Genomic DNA, 21,075 nt, shown 5'->3' with positions numbered 1-21,075 from the left:
ACTTTGTATAATCCAGCCTCCACTTTAACCTTGTCGATGACGTCATAAAGGGTCAAATAGTTTTCAAACGTTTTCAAAGTACTATTCAGTATACAATAATGCCTTATATACCATATCACTGTTTTACAAAAATACAAATAAATAAATAAAATAAAATAAAGATGTAGAGGGAAACTGCTCTTTTGGGGAGGCGCCACATGAATCTGCATTAATATATTTATTTTATGATTTTGGATCAATATTTGCTCACTCTCATGATATGACAGGTGTGTATGACTTTCTTTACCACAACACATTTGAAGAAAATTGAAAAATATCTTAGCTCATAGGTCCTAAAAATGCAAGTTAATGGAGATTTTTCTTTTGAAGCTCCAAAAATAACAGACAGTCAGCATAAACGTCATCAATACGACGGCGGTTAAATTAATGTCTTCTAAAGCGATACAATCACTTTTGGTGCGAAAAAAAGATCAATATTTAAGTACCTTTTAACTATAAACCATCGCTTCCGTTAGGTTTCATGAGAGGGTGGAGTCCAAGTGGTCTCTCGTGTGGCGTATTCGCATTGCCATGACACAGAGGTAATCTCACATTCTCCACTCAGTGGAGACATCCAGGATGAGCACACAATCACACCATTGTGAGTAAAGAAACAGATAAATACAGATCTAAACCAAAACCAACCAAGCTACTGTACAGCTTTCCTCCTTCTCACTTGTAAACAGCGCTGCTCTCCCGGCTGTGACGCACTTGCCTCAGTTCTCGTATGTTTCAAATTCCAATGCGATTACGTCACACGCGCATACCACTGCAGAACAGAGGCATGATTTAGAGTAAAAAAAGTACTTAAATACTTATATTTTTTGTACCAAAAGTGATCATGTTGGTTTAAAAGACATTAATTTAACAGCTGGTGTCATACTGATGATGTTTCTGCTGACTGTCTGTGATTTTTGGAGCTTCAAAAGTGAAATTTCTGATCACTTGCATTTTAAGGAACTAATGAGCTTAGGTATTTTTCTATTTTTCTTCAAATGTGTTCTGGTGAAGAAAGAAAGTCATACACACCTGAGATATCATGAGGGTGAGTAAATAATGAGAGCATTTAAATTTTTGGGTGAACTATCCCTTTCATCTTTTTAGTCTATAAAGTATTCTGGAAAGACCAGGCAAATATCAAATTTAGTAACCAAGCCTAATGTATTTGAAAGATGAAAATTAAATAAATATCCAAACAATCATAATTTCTTTATAGCCTAATTAAGCTGCTGTTAATTTGGTAGCACTTTACAATATGGTTAACATAACGTTTGTTAATGCATAGGTATCATGAACTAACAATGGACACTATTTTTTTTTTTTTTTTTTTTACAGTTTTATTAATCTTTGTTAATGTTAGTTAATAAAAATACAATTGTTCATTGTTAGTTCATGCTAGTTCATAATGCATTAACTAATGTTAACATATACAACTTTTACATTTAAAAATGTGTTAGTATATGTTGAAATGAACTTTAACCAAGGTTTATAAATGCTGTAAAAGTATTGTTTATTGTTAGTTCATGTTAACTAATGTTAACAAATGTAACCTATTCTAAAGTGATTCTGTGCTGTCTCGTTCAGTATTTTTTTTATGAGCTGATACATCTTTATATTATATATTACATTATTTCATAATGTATATTTTATAATTTACATAATCGTACTTTGTATTATATTGCCTTTGCAATATACACACAATTGCTACGAATTATGACACAATGACACAAAATCATCCATTAAAGACGTAGCCGCGCTTATAACCTTGAACGACGTTGATGTGAATCAAAGTTAAAGCTTTTTCCCTTGCACTAAACTAAAGCATAGCGATTTGTTTACTTTCCTAAGAGGGCAGCGGCTTTTACACTGCTAACCACGCCCTCTCAGAAAGACTAATCGATCCTGTGTTCATAGATCAAACACACATGTCCACAATTCCACTGGCTTTGTCACATTAGTTATCACGAGTAAATTATTAACCAAGCTACAGCAAAGTTTGCTGGCTTCAATCGCTAGTTTAATTTGTCAGTTTTCAGTCCAGTCCACTTTAAGTCGATCTGAGCAGTCCATCTCGATAGCTTCTCAGTATGGCATCCCTGCGTTCAGCAAAGCAAGCTTTGAGAAAAGAAATTAAGAAGCTATTGGCTGCAATGAGTGATCATGAGAAACTTCGGCAGTCTCAAGTTGTCTCACGAAAGGTAATTGCCATTTATATTTGTGCCGAGTTCAAGCTTTCATTGGCTTTGAAATGTGGGGCAGCAGTCATGCCCTTCATGGGGGTGTGCGATTTGGGTCTTTACATATCTTAGTGCATTACTTTTGCAGAATGTATTACTAACCAGGTCAGATTGAAGGTACGTTTACACGACAACGATGTACTAAAAACGGAATTTTTTTCCTTTGTGTTTTTGCAAAGTTTCGGGTACAGACGACAACGTTGTGAAAACGATCCCTGTTCACAAGGATCCGCGAAAACGACTAAAAATGCTGTATTATGCATGCCAGGCCAGTAATTGGCGATGTCACTTTGCAATGAAACACTACGCGCCTGCGCACCTAAGCATTCTTCCACAAAGCGGTGAATACAAACAATGAAAAAAGTAGACTATAAAAACATCTCTTCTAATGAAAAATATAATTAATATAATATAGGCTAACTTGTATAAAAAAGAAGGAATATATATATATATATATATATATATATATATATATATATATATATATATATATATATATATATAATTATTTTTTGTAAGAATATGTATAGTTGTATGTAAAGTATTGTACTATATCCCCTATGTATGTCTGGTTATAACTATTGTTTTGTTTTGTCTATTGTGTCACTGTTGATCAGTAAGCAATATATATATATATATATATATATATATATATATATATATATATATAAATATAAATGGCGAAAGCATCGAGCAATTTTGTCTGGGGACGATGAGGTTGCTTTATTACTACAAGTGACCCTGGACTATAAAGCACGCCACCTTTTTAAAGGCTCCAACTGGTGATCTCATGTTGGTCTGTTCGCCCTGGAGGTAAGGACGAAGTTCTCGAAGTTCATGCCTATAGACTGAACACGTAATACATGTGCGCATGACGTCATCGTTTTCAAAAACTTGCACTTTGAAACACATTTTAAGGCCCCAAAACGCCGTTGTCCTGTAAACGAACAGGCAAAACGCATCAAAAGTTTTCCGTTTTTCAAATTTTAAATTCCATATAAAATGAACTAGTGAATTTAAAAATGTGCTTAAAAATTCTTAAAAGAATGTTAAAGGAAATGGTGACCATTAACAAGACCTGTACATTCTGATTATAGCCTAATGCTTAAATTCTAACCTAAAATCTTGATGTAGCCTATCATTAATTTTACCCAAGAATTGTACTGCATTAGTGATTCTAAAGAACATCAAGGCAACATGGCTTAAAGTTTGTGGGTAAAACCAGAACTCTAAGGTGTGTTGACTAATTGAAAAATTTGTCATGATCCTGTTGTTTAAATATTTTAAATTTAAAATGTTAAAATTTTTACTCAAATTTGGTGAATCTTTGGTTGTCTTTAAAAATTGCATGTCCGCAAATATTAAAACAGCAAATTATGTTTTATATGTGTACAGGGGACATTTAAGTTATAATACAGTTGCCCCCCTACAAGCACACACGGCCCCGATCTTGACACTCCCATCCTAGCTCGGCAGCATTTCATAGCACCGAGAAGAACTGACATGTGCACATAACGCTCTCATGTGACTGTAAAACAGTACTTAAGTTACTAATAACAACATCCATTGATTATTAGATGAATACGTACATGTGATAATCGAATATTTGAATAATTTCCACTGTGCAGTCTACTGAGTTAATAGTATCATCTCAGTGAATTAGTGAAGAAAGAAATCTCTTATAAAAAAGAGTTAATTTATATGGTCAAATATTATCTATATAAATAAATAAAATGTTCAATTTATCTGTATGATTTTGGATTGCTATATTTTATGTTATTTTTAATCAAGTTTTGATGTGGCAAAAAGTAAAACATAACAGCCAGTGTGAAATAAAACATTGCAGGAATGAAATGAGGCTGTAAACTGGTGTCTCTCTCGCGCTCACCCACTCGCTCTCTCTTTCCCGCTCGCGCTCTCTCTCCCTGCACATCAGTCCTCCGCGCGTTGGATTATGGGAAAGGTAGTGTCGGCGAATGTACATGGACTGTACACTCGAAATCAGATTTCATTGTGGGTAAGAATAAGTGAACGAACGCAGGGAACGAGATGTAGGACACTACTACAAAATGGCCGACACCCAAAATAGTGCACTATATAGTGGATAAGGGGCGATTTCGGACAGTTTGAGGGCTCTGAGATATTTACCTGCAGAGTCATGACATGTGTTTTTTTTTTTTTTTTTTTATATTGATATTATGTTATTCGTTTAAACATTTGAGGAAGATAAACAACACAATTAATGATATTTTAATATTCAAGTGTTTTATTCCACTACACAGATGTCAATACTTAGAAAGTATTGACATCTTCATTTTATTCACATTTTGTTATGTTGCAGCCTGATGCTGAAATGCTTTAAATAATTTTTCACATCAGTCTATACTCCATAACCCATAATGACTTTTTATAACTTTGCCAATTTATTATAAAGAAAAAACTGAAATATAACGTTGACATACAAGTATTCAGACCATTTGCTATGACACTTGAAATTTAGCTCAGGTGCATCCCATTTCTCTGGATCATCTTTGAGATGTTTCTACACTTTGATTGGAGTCCACCTGTGGCAAATTCAATTGATTGGACATGATTTGGAAAGGCAGACGCCTGTCTATATAAGGTCTCATAGCTGAAAATTAGAGCAAAAACCAAGCCATGAGGTCAAAGGAACTGCCTGCAGAGCTCAGAGACAGGATTGTGTCAAGGCACAGATCTGGGGAAGGCCACAAACATTTTTGGCTGCATTGAAGGTTCCCAAGAGCACAGTGGCCTCCATAATTCTCAAATGGAAGAAGTTTGGAACAACCAGGACTCTTGCTAGAGCTGGCCACCCAGCCAAACTGAGCAATTGGGGGAGAAGGGCCTTGGTAAGAGAGGTGACCAAGAACCCGATGGTCACTCTGGTTGGGCTCCAGAGATCATGTGTGGAGATAGGAGAAACTTGCAGAAGGACAACCATCACTGCAACACTCCACCGATCTGGGCTTTATGGAAGAGTGGCCAGATGGATGAGTCTCCTCTGTGCAAGACACAGGAAAGCCTGCTTGGAATTAACAAAAAAACACCTAAAGGACTCCCAGACTGTGAGAAACAAGATTCTCTGGTCTGAAGAAACGAAGATTGAACTGTTTGGCCTCAACCCAAGCGTCATGTCTGGAGGAACCAGGCACCGCTCATCACCTGCTCAGTGCCATCCCAACAGTGAAACATGGTAATGGTAGCATCATGCTGTGGGGGTGTTTTTCAGTGGCAGGGACTGGGGGACTGGTCAGGGTTGAAGGAAAGCTGAACGCAGCAAAATACAGAGATATCCTTAATGAAAACCTGCTCCAGAGTGCTCAGGACTTCAGACTGGGCCGAAGGTTCACCTTCCAACAGGACAATGACCTTAAGCACACAGCCAAGATAACGCAAGAGTGGCTTAGGGACAACTCTGTGAATGTCCTTGAGTGGCCCAGCCAGAGCCCAGAGTTGAACCCAATCAAACATCTCTGGAGAGATCTGAAAATGGCTGTCCACCGATGGCCCCCATCCAACCTGACAGAGCTTGAAAATCCCCAAATCCAGGTGTGCAAAGCTTGTCGCATCATACCCAAAAGACTTGAGGCTGTAATCGCTACAAAGGTGCTTCAACTATGTACTGAGTTAAGGGTCTGAATACTTGTCAGTGTGATTTCAGTATTTTCTTTTTAATAAATTTGCAAAGATATCAAAAATCTGTTTTTTGCTTTGTCATTATGGAGTGTAGATTGATGTGAAAAATAAATACAATATTTTAAAGCATTTTAGCATAAGGCTGCAACATAACAAAATGTGAAAAAAATGAAGGGGTTTGAATACTTTATGAATGCACTGTCTAATAAGAGGTGTTGCTTGTAAAATGGCTGATATGAGTTTAAAGACACTACATTTTTATATTGCACAATGCGTTTTATAAGTGGACAATCCAAGTGCACTGCAAACAATAAGACTGTAATCTAAAAACACAAAATGAGGATACAATAATGATGACCCATTAGGTCTTCATCAGGCAAAAAATAAATAAAAAATACAGGTATTTTATTATTTTTACTTAACAATTGAAAGTGACAACAACTTGTGCATTTCTGTGACTGGGGTAAAAGAAATAAGAAAACAGCGGCACTCTTACACAGTCTTGAAACTGTTCCAATGTTATAAAATACTTAGAAGTCATGAATATTAGTAAACATGTAACAGTAACTTCACCAGAAAAAAACAAAAAACGTATAAACACGTCACAATCAGTACACAAGAATAATGTTAGATTCATTAAAGCATAACAACCAATATACTGTAAGCTTCAACAACCCTACCAGAAAACATATCCAAGCATTATAGCAGGTAAACAACTTTGCCAAACATTTAAAAATCCATTAGAAAAGTGATTTCACACTGCTGCTGTCCTGACTGTACAGCTGTCGCACTCCCTTTCTGCTTCCCAGACTCACTTTCTGAGCTTACGAACGTGATGTAAACACACAAGGACGAATGACGTATGCCTGCGATTTTGTGCCAAATTCGACCCGACAGCTCTAAATAAAAATAATTATTGTAAGCTTTCCATAGTGAATCGGGGTAAGACAAGACAGGGTTTTGAAGAGATTTTTTTTTTTTTTTTATGTACTCCCTTAATAATGAACTTAGTTAGAGTTAATTGTCTAAAGATATGAATGATGTGAATAGACTATTCAGATTGTTTGTAATGCATAATAAGTTTCAAGAGGACTATTTATTAATTTATCAGTGTAATTCCATCTTAAGCACAGTAATGGTAGCATAGGCGTGCAGTCTGTTATGCATGTGACAAATACATTTTGAACACTTAAAAAAAGGCTACCCTCTTAAAACCCTATTAACTCTTGTCTAGTTGTTCCAGCACCCTAAATACCTGTCCAGCCAACGTATCGCTGTCTTCCTCAACATGCACGATGAGGTGCACACAGAGGACATCCTCCAGGACATCTTCAAGAGGGGAAAAGTGTGCTTCATCCCCAGATACTTCACCAACAGCAGTCATATGGACATGCTACGACTGAACGACCCAGAGGACATCAACACCCTGGCCGTCACGTCTTGGAACATCCGTCAGCCAGGGGAGGAGGACACAGAGAGAGAGGAAGCCCTGACTACAGGTGGGTTACAGGAAGAGCGTTGTTCCATAGTGCTCTGTGTATACATTCACTGAGATAATGATGAACTACTGGGTCGCAGGTCTAATCTGGGTGCTGAGGCAAAACAGTTCAGAACCACTGCATTATGCAACAATAAATGTTTTAAAAAGTAGAATGCTACATTGTTGTCACATGACTTCATTACATTGCATGTTTAATTCAGAGAGTAGTGTCCAGTCGTGCCATTTTATTTTGCCCTGCCAATATTTTCACTAGCTCTACCACAAAAAACAAAAACATAAAATTTTATTTTTATGGATCATATTTAGGTCATAAAGTATCAAGTATAGAAAAAAATATATATATTTATATAGTTCATTCAACATTGTTTTCTTTCCCCAAAGAACATCAATTTTGAAACAAATTATTTGAATTGGCAACACTATTACTGCTAAAATGTAACTCTGTGACAGCTCAAAACAACACAAACACTTTTGCTGGAAAATGATGGCATACCAATGTGAAACATTACTGATTCATTTCAAGTCACTCCTACAATCTCAACAGATCCTCATCTACTGTATATTAACCAGCAGTAATGCTTTACAATAAGGTTACATTTGTATTTTGTTAACATTTTTTCACAACATTAGTTAACACAAATGTAGGGCTTTACTGGTTGTTTAGATCAGTGTTACTATCAGAAATAATTTGTAATTATTTATTTAGTTATTAATTAATATTTAAATTAATTAATTTAATCTAACTCATTAAAACCTTATATGGGGCTCCGGTAAATGTAGTGCGCTACGCTTAGAGCAGGTTTGGTTATTAGCAATAATTAATAATTATCAAAGATAATGATTAATTATTAAAATCAATAGAACATTGATTTGAATCAATGTTAGCTTTTTTTAATCCTTTAAATCAACAATTATCAAAGATAATCGTCAATTATTAACATCGATGAAACATTAATTAAAATTAACACTAGCTTATTGATCATTCAAATTCAACAATTATCAAAGATAATTATAAAAAAAAATCAATAGAATATTAATTAGGATTAATTTAGCCGGGGCACCACCCTGGAATCAGGGACTAATAACCAGATAGTATAACAGTCTCAATATTAGATTGTTTTCTTAGAAAAATCGACATCCGAAAAATATCGATTTTCGGGAAAAAAACAAAGAATGAAGGCTTGAATCCGAGCACTGACATCCCATTAGCATGTGACCCAGGTGTATGCAAAACAAACCAAAACACTTCTCTTTGAAATATAACAAAGTTTATTTATGCAGTAATATCAACTAATAATTAATACAATGCAGTCAATAAACTTCCGACTTACAACTACAAACTAAACAGTGATATGATTAGATATGGAAACCAAAATAATCCTATAATACATGAGGAAGGTGTGTGTGTGTGTGTGTGTGTGTGTAAGGAGGGACGCGCACAAAATGGCGGACCTGACTCTTGTGGAGAGTATGTCACACGAGACATCCGGCCAGAGAATATGGCCGCGAATGTGGGTGAAGAGAAACCAGTCAATGGCATCTGCCAGTTTACCGCATGTATCCGCTTGTACGATAGCTTAGGGACAAAGCTGAGCTTTATCACGAAGTTATCTACTAGCCAAAAATGTGTGTGAGAATGTTTGTGAAGGGTCGCGTGCGTGTGTGTGTGTGGTTAGTACGAGAGAGAGAATAAAGTGACGTTCCTAAAGCCGGTTTCGCGATCGTGGGAGAGAAAGCAGCTGTTAGTTTATCACTCAGAGACGCGGTGGACGGCTCGTAAACCGTCCCACGGTCTTTGGCTCTTTAATGGATAAACTCAGTTTGCCGGTCTATGGTGGAAATGCACAACAGTCCAATGTGGTTGGACTACAAAAAAAAAAAGATCTAATTCGTGATAATTAATACCTTGAGTATTAGCCACAATGAGCGGACTCGGCGGTCCGTAAACTGTACAAGCAATAACCTTGATACACAAGAATAACACACTATAATATTCTATCTCTGCCCAGACGTAAACCTCTTACATGAATCGTATGAGGACGTAGAATGTGTGTTCATCAGTCCTTTAACTCCGACTCGGTTCCTCGAGGCTCGGGTGATGATGAGAGGCCATTTCCTCGCTCTGTCGGCGGGCGGTACGGCTGCTGATTCTCGGCGGGCTGGCGGAGAAATCAGCGACATCGACTTGATTGAAGATGGAAGAGAAATCTTTTATCTCTTCACTTCTGCAGGCAAATGGATGAAGATATGGATTGCTCGGCGGTCTCCTTCGGATCCGTTAGAGTGTTCGGTGGAACACAGAGTAATCTCAACTCGTCCAGCGAGATGGAGATTGTATGGCCACAGTTTCAAGTTGGACGTTACTTCCTTGTGCCACGAGGCTACACCTGAGAGCAGCAATGAGCTGCGTCTACACACGGTGAGCAAAGTTGCTGGAAGCAAATCCCGGAAGCATTTCAGAGGTATTTCTACTCCTGATAACGTCATGGTTGAGGGGCGTTCTGTCGTGTGCCTCATCCAATAGGAGTTGAGAGTTCGATCCTTTAGTGAGCAGGGCTTCATGGGATTTGTAGTCTGTTTTGGACTCCCTTTGTTTGATTTTGGCATGGTTTTTATCAGTAAGATTTATGACTTGGTATGTGGGCCTGAGTTAGGCTTTACGACTGTGTAAGGCCTGCCTTTGTCTTCTATCTGAATTCATGAGGCCCAACACAAACTAACAATGAACAATACTTTTACAGCATTTATTAATTTTGGTTAATGTCAATTTGAACACATACTAACACATTTTTAAAATCAAAACTTGTGTATGTTAACATTAGTTTTGCACTATAAACTAGCATGAACTAACAATGAACAATTGTATTTTTATTAACTAACATTAATTATTAATAATGTAAAAAAATATATTGTTCATTGTTAGTTTCTGATACCTAATGCATTTACTAATGTTAACAAATGTAACCTTATTATAAAGTGCTAACTAATCTGCTAAACAGCATTACCTTGGTGGCATAGAATTAGCTAAACAACAATGTTTAAACTTTGTCTGTGATCAGTGAGTATGTCAGATGTAGTGACAACACAGCATTGGCCTGAAAAGGCAATTCACAGTTCTGTCAACTGGCCCAGGGTCATCCTTGTTGTTGATTCCTGTTTATGTAGCAGATCATCCAGGTACTCTATGCAAACAGAAATTTTGCATACTATGCACAGTATACTGCAGAAATAGTAAGAGTAGTATTTAATGTGCTATTCCTAACATAGCCTATAACACACTACTAAAGAGTAGAATACTTCATTGCCATATGTAAGTACAATGGTATCTTTGTACACACTGATTTCTCTAAATATACAAATGCAGCATATCCCACAACAGTACAATAAATGTAGTGTAAGTATAAACTAAAACTTTGGAGTATTACACATGCATTTATATGGAACAATAAGGCTACTTCAACTTAAAAGATTTATGAACTACATGCAACTCTGTATTGGCTTGTGCAATCTATGTATTCATATCGTATAATGCAGAGCTGGCAGGTAATATCTTAAAAATAGGTGAAGAGCGGCATTGTCATGTGGAAATGTGGAAGTTGAATGTAGTTTATGGTCTTGATGACCACTAGATGGAGATCTTATACCAGAGTTATATTTTGCTTAATATTTGTTCATATTTATGTGTATATGTGTATTGCATAGTGCCTTTACAGGTAAACATGAACTTAATCAATAACTAGTGATTTTATTTAGTTGTTATTATAATGATGCATTGTGGGAATTGTGCTGCACTTTCACAGCTAAAAGTGGGATACAGTGCTGGGATACAAAGTTCAGGGTCTGCACATTCTTTATATTGACTAAAAGGCACCTGTACATTAAACAGCCCTATGGTTTTTAAAAAAGTTGCTCCTGAGATTACAGCTCAGTATCAGACTAAAAACTGCAACCCACCTAGTTGTTTCACTCTCTCTCAAAATGGGATTTAAAGGCTATGGTCACAGTGGAATGCCAGCTCACTACTTACTGAATACTGCGCAGTATAGAGTTGTGCTCAAAAGTTTGCATACCCTGGCAGAAATTGTGAAATTCTGGCATTGATTTGGAAAATAGGACTGATCATGCAAAAACACTGTCTTTTATTTAAGGATAGTGATCATATGAAGCCATTTATTATCACATAGTTGTTTGGCTCCTTTTTAAATCATAATGGTAACCGAAATCACCCAAATGGCCCTGATCAAAAGTTTACATACCCTTGAATGTTTGGCCTTGTTACAGACACACAAGGTGACACAAAGGTTTAAATGGCAATTAAAGGTTAATTTCCCACACCTGTGGCTTTTTAAATTGCAATTAGTGTCTGTGTATAAATAGTCAATGAGTTTGTTAGCTCTCAGGTGGATGCACTGAGCAGGCTAGATACTGAGCCATGGGGAGCAGAAAAGAACTGTCAAAAGACCTGTGTAACAAGGTAATGGAACTTTATAAAGATGGAAAAGGATATCAAAATGTATCCAAAGCTTTGAAAATGCCAGTCAGTACTGTTCAATCACTTATTAAGAAGTGGAAAATTCGGGGATCTCTTGATACCAAGCCAAGGTCAGGTAGACCAAGAAAGATTTCAGCCACAACTGTCAGAAGAATTGTTCAGGATACAAAGAAAACCCCACAGGTAACCTTAGGAGAAATACAGGCTGCTCTGGAAAAAGATGGTGTGGTTGTTTCAAGGTGCTTTACTCACAATGGTGCATTTGTGTGCTCATCCTGGATGTCTCAGCCGAGTGGAGAATGTGAGATTACCTCTGTATCATGGCAACGCGAATACGCTTGGACTCCACCCTCTCATGAAACCTAACGGAAGCGATGGTTTATAGTTTAAGGGTGTGTTCACACTTGGCAGGTTTGGTTAGATTAAAACGAACTCTGGTGCGATTGCTCCGATTGCTCGATTGATATATGAACGCAACATGGACCAAAGACTTCTAAATGGACCAAAAACAGGAAGTAATTTGCCTAATACTGACCTCAAGCATACCTGGTTCTTCTCATCATAGGAGCTATGTTGCCCATTACAGTTCGGTACAGGCGTCGGAACCTCCATCAGCCGTCCTTGCAGCATATCTTCGTTTGTGTGTGCAACGAAGGAATTCCTGGCACTGTTTTGACTCCTTTACACATTTTATTAGCTCTTCATTTGTTCTCAGCTGGTAAAAATACCACCATATATACATATATGAATATAACGAGCGTATTTTGCCCAGCAGCCAGCATTGTTTTGAATGTTTGGCAAGTTTCGTCAAGAAATATACGTCATAAAAGCTGTCCAATCAGGTTGGGACTTTTTCCTGATGCCTTTGGTTTTGTATTGTTAGGTTCGGTGTTAAAAATGCCAGTGTGAACGCTAAGCGAACCAGGACTAAATGTATCATTTTCTTTTTTGATCCGGACCAAGAGAACCGAACTACAAGTGTGAACACACCCTAAAAGTACTTAAATATTTATCTTTTTTCGCACCAAAAGTGATCGTATCGCTTTAGAAGACATTAATTTAACCGCTGGAGTCATATCGATGACGTTTATGATGAATCTGTGATTTTTGGAGCTCCAAAAGAGTAATCTCCATTCACTTGCATTTTAAGTACTTACTGAGCTAAGATATTTTTCTATTTTTCTTCAAATGTGTTCTGGTGAAGAAAGAAAGGCATACACACCTGAGATATCATGAGGGTGAGTAAATAATGAGAGAATTTAAATTTTTGGGTGAACTATGCCTTTAAATGGAACGCATTATGCAATAATAAATGTTTGTGGCAGGAACGGGAATGTGTATAAAGAAAGTCAATAGTTAAAATTTTAAAGTTCACTTCATAGCTTTAGCACTGCCTTTTATGTGTGTTTCTTCTCAATTGCCTACACAATTACTGAATAAATAATAAAGAAATTGATGAAGTCTTTGTTGTCAGATAAGCTCTGTTATACTGCAAAAGTCATGAACTTACCATAATATTTAATACATTTCCCCACATTTACTGGTACAAGTGAATTATGATGCATAATCATGCTTATTCTTGTGAGCAGCCATTTGTTCTGAATATTTATGGGGGTTGTTATCAAGGTGGTGCTTTATTGTAATTGTTCTAATTTTGTCATCTCTATAATTTACTTGATCCTGTAAGTTATCATCTGACTAAATATCGCTCAAGTAAATCTTACAGTGTAGGAGAATGCTTTGTATTGTGAAGCAAATATGAGATAAATTTCCTGCCTCACTGTGTCCGTGTGGTGGAGAATATAAACTAGGCAGAAGTGAGCATGTGTTACAGGGCGGAGGAACACAGACCAAAACCTCTCACCCTGCTGGGTAAGTAATAACTCAAAGATTAGAGGCGGTGTGTGTTTGCATGTTTAGAGAGAGAAAGATTTGATGGGGTGTTTGTGTATATGCATTAGACGGAGAGAAGAGGGGAGGAAAAATCATGAAGCATCCAGGAGAAGGGAACAGGAGATAGTGGGAGGGAGGAAACACACTTGAGGATTGGTGTAATCACTCCGTTCTGCCAAACACATCCCAGTGTGAGAGGAAAGCAGGTGTTTCATGCATTTTGTTTCCTTGGAGTATAACAGTCACCTTGCTGAAATGTAGAATTTTAAGCTAAACTACTTTTTTTATTATTAATGAAATTCAGAATGCATAGAATGTTTTACTTGTTGTGGTCTGATGATTATTTAATTGTGTTACAAGCAGAAATAAAATATAAAAATCTGTTCTTCATACCAATGGGCGGACTGGGACTAAAAAGTGTTCCTGGACTTTCTGGCCCAGAGCGGCCCACCAAACCCGGCCCACAACACACCACTCTTTGATTTCATTTTTCGGCTCAATTTCAAATTTTTGTGTTGAAAAAAAAGAAAAAAGAAATTTCTATTGACTGCTAGTCATGACAACAGCCCCACCAGTGCAAAAATTTTCATATGTTTTTAAACATGTATAAAACTATTGTAAATGTGATGAGTGGATTGTTTTTAGAGAAAGCACTAAAAATAAGTACTTTATAGATCAGACAAATAACATGTTAGGTTAAAATGTACATGACATTAGTACAAGGGAAAGTGTGTATTTTAGGTGCTTTGGCAAGTCAACATCTTAATCAGCTTTCAACTGTTTCCGAGAAGTGCAAATAAACTATTGTCTTAGTTAATATGAGGTTGTGGAAACAACAAGTATAATAATATATTATATATGTATTTATAGCTATACAAGATCATAAAATGTGGTTTAAAATAGTTAGATGAAGAAAGTGTCACACAGCAGGACACTGATGACAATGCTTAAAATTTTATGTTAATTACTTTCATAACTATGTGTAAATGTTTATTTTTAAAATATCAGTGAAAACAAATTTGGCCAGAATATGTACATATACACTTTATTATGCCAAAAGTTTGGAATAATGTACAGATTTTACTCTATAGAAAGAAATTGGTACTTTTATTCACCAAAGTGGCATTCAACTGATCACAATGTATATGACATTAATAACATGAAAAATTACTATTACAATTTAAAAAATTTGTTCAGAACTTCTTAAACTACGTGTGTGTGTGTGTGTGTGTGTGTGTGTGTGTGTGTACACACACACACACACACACTCACACTGGTGCCCAAAAGTTTGGAATAATGTACAGATTTTGCTCTTATGGAAAGAAATTGCTACTTTTATTCACCAAAGTGGCATTCAGCTGATCACAGTGTATAGTCAGGACATTAATAACATGAAAAATTACTACAAAGAGTTCTCATCAAAAAATCCTCCACGTGCAGCAATGACAGCTTTGCAGATCCTTGGCATTCTAGCTGTCAGTTTGTCCAGATACTCAGGTGACATTTCACCCCACGCTTCCTGTAGCACTTGCCATAGATGTGGCTGTCTTATCGGGTACTTCTCACGCACATTATTACAGTCTAGCTGATTCCACAAAAGCTCAATGGGGTTAAGATCCATAACACTCTTTTCCAATTATCTGTTGTCCAATGTCTGTGTTTCTTTGCCCACTCTAACCTTTTCTTTTTCTGTTTCAAAAGTGGCTTTTTCTTTGCAATTCTTCCCATAAGGCCTGCACCCCTGAGTCTTCTCTTTACTGTTGTACATGAAACTGGTGTTGAGCGGGTAGAATTCAATGAAGCTGTCAGCTGAGGACATGTGAGGCATCTATTTCTCAAACTAGAGTCTCTGATGTACTTATCCTCTCGTTTAGTTGTATCTGGACCTTCCACATTTCTTTCTGTCCTTGTTTAGAGCCAGTTGAAACCTTCAGTTTTTTGGCAATTTCAAGCATTGTATAGCCTCAAAACAATTATTGACTGACGAGTTTCTAGAGAAAGCTGTTCCTTTTTTGCCATTTTTGACCTAATATTGACCTTAAGACATGCCAGTCTTTTGCATACTGTGGCAACTCAAAAACAAACACAAAGACAATGTTAAGCTTCATTTAATGAACCAAATAGCTTTCAGCTGTGTTTGATGTAATGGCAAGTGATTTTCAAGTACCAAATTGGCAATTTAGCATGATTACTCAAGGATAAGGTGTTGAAATGATGGCTGCTAGAAATGTGGCCTGTCTAGATTTGATCAAAAATGACTTCTTTCAAATAGTGATGGTGCTGTTTTTTACATCAGTAATGTCCTGACTATACTTTGTGATCAGTTAAATGCCACTTTGGTGAATAAAAGTACCAATTTCCTTCTGAAACAGCAAAATCTGTAAATTATTCCAAACTATTGCACAGTACTGTGCAAAAGTTTTAGGCGCTTGGGAAAAATGTTGCATAGTGAGGATGTCTTCAAAAATAATGCCATAGATACATTTTTTCTTGGTTGTTGGCAGATAGGATGTTCCAAGCTTCTTGGAGAATTTGCCACAGTTCTTCTATCTATTTCGGCTGTCTCAATTGCTTCTGTCTCTTCTTGTAATCCCAGACTGACTTGATATTCTGTGGGGGGCTCTGTGGGGACCATGCCATCTGTTGCAGGGCTCCCTGTTATTCTATTCTGTTCTATTCTATTTGCAAAAGAAATGTTTGGGAGTCTAAAATGTATATTTCCTATTGACTCACTAAAGCTGAAAATATAAATAACCATCTTAAGACAAATGTTTTTGTGAAGCATCTTATGTGCCTAAAGGCAGGTGCACACTGTACGATTTATAATAATCCTTTACGATTGTTGCTTGTCAGACTGTACGATATGAACGCGTTGATTTCACCATGGCACACTGTGCAACAGTATGTCAGACTGCACGATACACATCGTAGCCGACTGTGGTCCCAGTCGTCCCAATCAGTGAACGTGACTCCCGTTAAAGGTAGTGTTGCGGAATAGAAGCGAAACGGCAAAATTTGCCCACCATGGAGGAGCATTTTTTTTTCTCTCTCTCTCTGAAAATCAGGACATCAGCGTTTCTGTTGCTCCATTACCACTCCATCATGAGCATAGGCTAACATTTACAAGAAAGATGGATTTCATCAAATAGTCCTATAATAAGACAGCCTGATCACAAATACAGAAAATTACAGATGTTGAGAATGAATGTGAGTGCGGGAGGTAGCCTACAGTAATAATGAGCTACCACAAGCAAATATTCATTGTGGAAATAAAAAGACTTGTGGCCCGAAAAATGTACAAACTTCTCTGTTCACATTGGAGAAAACCAAAAAGGTGGGTTATAGTACGTCTTTCTCCTCTTTTAGATTAGTAACCTATTGGCCACGCAAAATTTCAAAAAAAATCATATAGTCTGATAATATATCACGCTTGCAAATTCCCTATGGATGATCCACAAACATGACATAGATTTCTATAATTGTATCCAACTTTATTTGCTGATTTGGATTAAAACGTCCCATAAACACTTACCAGTATAAATGGTTCAATCTTTCTATTTTATTTTATTTTATTTATTTTTAAATAAAATTGGAGTGGTGTGAATCTTAACTAAAGAAGTTTACAGACGTTTAAAGTAAATTTGTTAAAAGTAAAATAGTAATTAAAATAACGTTGTAAAGATAATGCATGATAAATGTAAAGAAAAAAAAAGTATTTATTTTCATTTGGTAGCCTATGCTCTGTATTTATATAATTCAGAGAATAATGGTTTCATATTGCTGATGTGTTACACTTTTCTCCAAGTATTTTCTGCTTATTTATTTAAAACTTTTTATATAAAATGATAAGAAGAAAAATATTGAAAGAGCTTGAGAAGAGTGATAACTGGGCAAAATGTTGCTATGGTGTTGCAAATGCGGAGCAGGTTTCTTTCCAAGTGAATTGGGGTGCGAGAGAGGGGTGGAATATCTCATCTGGCTGTCGTAATAGCAGTCACAGTATACGGCTGCAATGCTAAATTTCTGACACTGCCAGTACTTCGTCGGAGGCTGAAGGTCATCGCAAAGGCTATTAATCGTCTGTGAACATGACACACTGCATGTTGTAAGATTGACGAATTTGCCCTGCGACGACAGAAATCATTTAGGATTCCCGAAATTTGTCTCAGACGGCAGAATCGTGGCCAAAATCGTACAGTGTGCATCCGCCTTAAGACTTTTGCACAGTACTGTACAAATATAAATATATGTAAAAATAAATAAATAAACATACCTCTTAAAGTGTAGATCTTTGCAGATATTTTGAGATTAATTGCTAATATTTTTAGTCTATGTGAGTTTGTTTCGTAATTATATCTGCAGTATTTTAATTCCTTCCCCAGATTATTCTTTGACAAGCACTGTTTCTGCTATCCTCTAAACAAAGTAAGCCTGAAAGACTCAAATAGCCACAAAGTAATATTTTTCATGGCTTATTTTCTGCATGTTTAAAGGGGTGAGCATTGTTCAGCAAGCCGTTCTTCAGCTCCCAGAAATGCTATGAGGTATGAATAAATTATGCAAATGACTATGTACTGCCCATAGCATTACTGTTTTCACATTTTATTTACGCTACTATTATTGTATTTGGTGAGTTATTTGTCATTTAGCGATTATTCAGAGCTCAATTTATACTTAATATGTTGTTTTTGGTTGTCACCATTATTGTGATTTGTATGTCAAATAATGAGGTTGATGCATACAACCGAATATGTGCTCTGATGTGTAATTGATTTCAAAATAAAAGTCAGCCATTACACTATTTCAAAATAGAAACTATTGTATTGGCTTGTCTTGCAGAGTTTATGAAATTTTCACGTGGAAAAACGCCCGGTGCTCCCTATGACCAGTCCGCCCCTGTTCATACCGGTTAATGGACTAAACAAAAATATTTGGGATCAGTATCAATTATTAAATAACGAATTGGTCAGTCTCTACTTGAGGGTGAGTTAATTCCTGTCAAAATGCCTCGTAAATTCTTGATGGATAAAATCAAGTCCAGCCCTACATTTTTTAACTTGTTGAATACCCTGTTTTACTCATATCGCATCACATTACGTAAGTAAAAGGGGTTGCAAATGCTGTTTCATGTTGACTTTAGATGTGGCCAGATTTCCAAAGAAATTAAAGAGAGCCAAGACTAGATACTGAGATGAAAAGGTCAGATTTGTTTATTTGTTTGTGATTGAAGGAGAGACAAGGATTGAGTGTGTGAGACCAGGAAAATCTTTGCATGCTTTTATTGGTAGTACATTACAGTGACACAAAGTGCTAGCAAGACTAAATGGTTTGAATCCACTGAAGTGCATTTTATTTCCTGTCCGTTTGGTTTGTCTGATTGGAGTGCTCCAATACCATTTAATCTTGCAATAACACTCCATTACTTAGTGTCTTCCTTTAAGGTCAAATGATGCCGCTTGTAAATCAACAACGTTTTTATATGATTCCAACAAACATTTGGACTCAATGAACTGTGCAGTCTGTTTGGAATGACTCTCAATATTGAAACCATCTCATAGACGTAGCTGTGTACAGAACATTAAGTCAGTCTCAGAAATACACCCATTAGAGTAAACCAAAATTAGGGATGCACCAGTCGATTGGCCACCAATCTAAATCATACGAATTTCGTCTTAAATCTATGATAGGCGATCGGCCTATCTGCATTCCTATCTGATACCTAGGCTGCATTCCACTTCACTTTAAACATCCACTGCTAACTCCCTTGAGCACTTCCCCTTGGGGGATCCCCACCGCCATTTTGGAAGTCTGTTCCACTTCATTAAGTGGGCGAGGGAAGTTTCTGTTGACAGACCCTCAACCCCTCGATTCTGACCGAGTGAGCAAGCCTACTCGGATGTAAACTTCAGCTCCATACCCCACAATGCAACTCGATTTTGACATCACAGCACATGCTGCACTTAAACTACCCCAACCTCACACAACTCTAATGTATGATGGAAGTGAAGGTCAATTAAGCAGTTTAGAAAAATTATATTGAGATTTAACAACATAATGCTTGTAGCTACCTTAAACCAACTGTTTTTAACACAGTTATAGCCTATATGTTCATTGTTATGTTACCATTTTCATTTTTACAAAGCTTGATAATTTGTTTCTAACAATTCATTCTAATAAAAAGTTATGGTTTTCTTAACAAATAAGATTTAAATATAAGAGAGAGAGAGAGAGATGGAGCATGTGCAGTCGCCTGCGTCTGTTGCCACTCCCAAGCAGAGATGTTGTAGTGTGTTAGTCAGCTTTCAGAAGATAATGTCATTTTTGTCAAATGCATCCTCTTTTCTCTGTGGTAAAATAGCCTTCCAAGCCAGGGTATTCCTCCCTATTTCGCGGTAGCTGGTGCGCAAGAGTCATTCATTATAGAAACCGCAGTGTCCTCCGCCATTTTGAACAGTATTTCCTTTCCCATGTGGAAACTCCAGTAAGAGTTCAGTCTGTAATTAATCAGTCTGTTGTGTCTCTCAGCTGTGACGAGCCTTAATGCTGAAGTTGTTAGTTTAAAGCTATTTCCCAGCTTTAGTAGTGTACTAGTAATCCGAGAAATCACAGAGTGCCGATGAATGAAAATACTGACTGACTGGCGATGCATGTCTCCTCAGCTGACTCATTTACACACAAAAATGGTCTTTTGCTGCCACCTGTGATGTCATAAATAAATGTAAAGAGACACATCTAGCTTTTTTCACATCTGAACTGCTCTTACACTTTAGTTTAGAATGGCATGAACACAAGCGGAGTGAGACAAACAGTGAAGCGTCCGAGTGCTGATGTTCTGAGACATCAGTACTCATGGAACATCTTTCATTCAATCAGATTTGAGGACCAGAACTAACTGGTGTGTGTGTGTGTGTGTGTGTGTGTGTGTGTGTGTGTGTGTATTTATACACACACACACACACACACAAACACACACACACACACACTGGTGGCCAAAAGTTTGGAATAATGTACAGATTTTGCTCTTATGGAAAGAAATTGCTACTTTTATTCACCAAAGTGGCATTCAGCTGATCACAGTGTATAGTCAGGACATTAATAACATGAAAAATTACTACTTCAAAGAGTTCTCATCAAAAAATCCTCCACATGCAGCAGTGACAGCTTTGCAGGTCCTTGGCATTCTAGCTGTCAGTTTGTCCAGATACTCAGGTGACATTTCACCCCACGCTTCCTGTAGCACTTGCCATAGATATGGC

At 36.9% G+C, this 21,075-nt stretch overlaps 1 protein-coding gene across 3 annotated transcripts in view; it reads left to right on the top strand.

The window, feature by feature from the left end:
* Positions 1-1,937: 1,937 nt before the first annotated feature.
* The window catches only part of mthfs (5,10-methenyltetrahydrofolate synthetase (5-formyltetrahydrofolate cyclo-ligase)), a 33,868-nt gene continuing 14,730 nt past the window's right edge, over positions 1,938-21,075 (top strand). For 2 of the 3 annotated variants that reach the window (XM_051712332.1, XM_051712321.1), the window contains exons 1-3: positions 1,938-2,237; positions 7,168-7,432; positions 9,666-9,853. In XM_051712332.1, coding sequence (XP_051568292.1) covers positions 2,127-2,237; positions 7,168-7,432; positions 9,666-9,853 — 564 coding nt within the window. In that variant the 5' untranslated portion in view covers positions 1,938-2,126. The remainder of the gene's footprint in view (positions 2,238-7,167; positions 7,433-9,665; positions 9,854-21,075) is intronic. The other variant, XM_051712325.1, reaches the window with a different exon arrangement.

Source organism: Myxocyprinus asiaticus, chromosome 1 (assembly GCF_019703515.2).
Source record: "Myxocyprinus asiaticus isolate MX2 ecotype Aquarium Trade chromosome 1, UBuf_Myxa_2, whole genome shotgun sequence".
Classification (NCBI taxonomy): domain Eukaryota; kingdom Metazoa; phylum Chordata; class Actinopteri; order Cypriniformes; family Catostomidae; genus Myxocyprinus; species Myxocyprinus asiaticus.
This window is presented reverse-complemented; position numbering and strand designations above follow the sequence as displayed.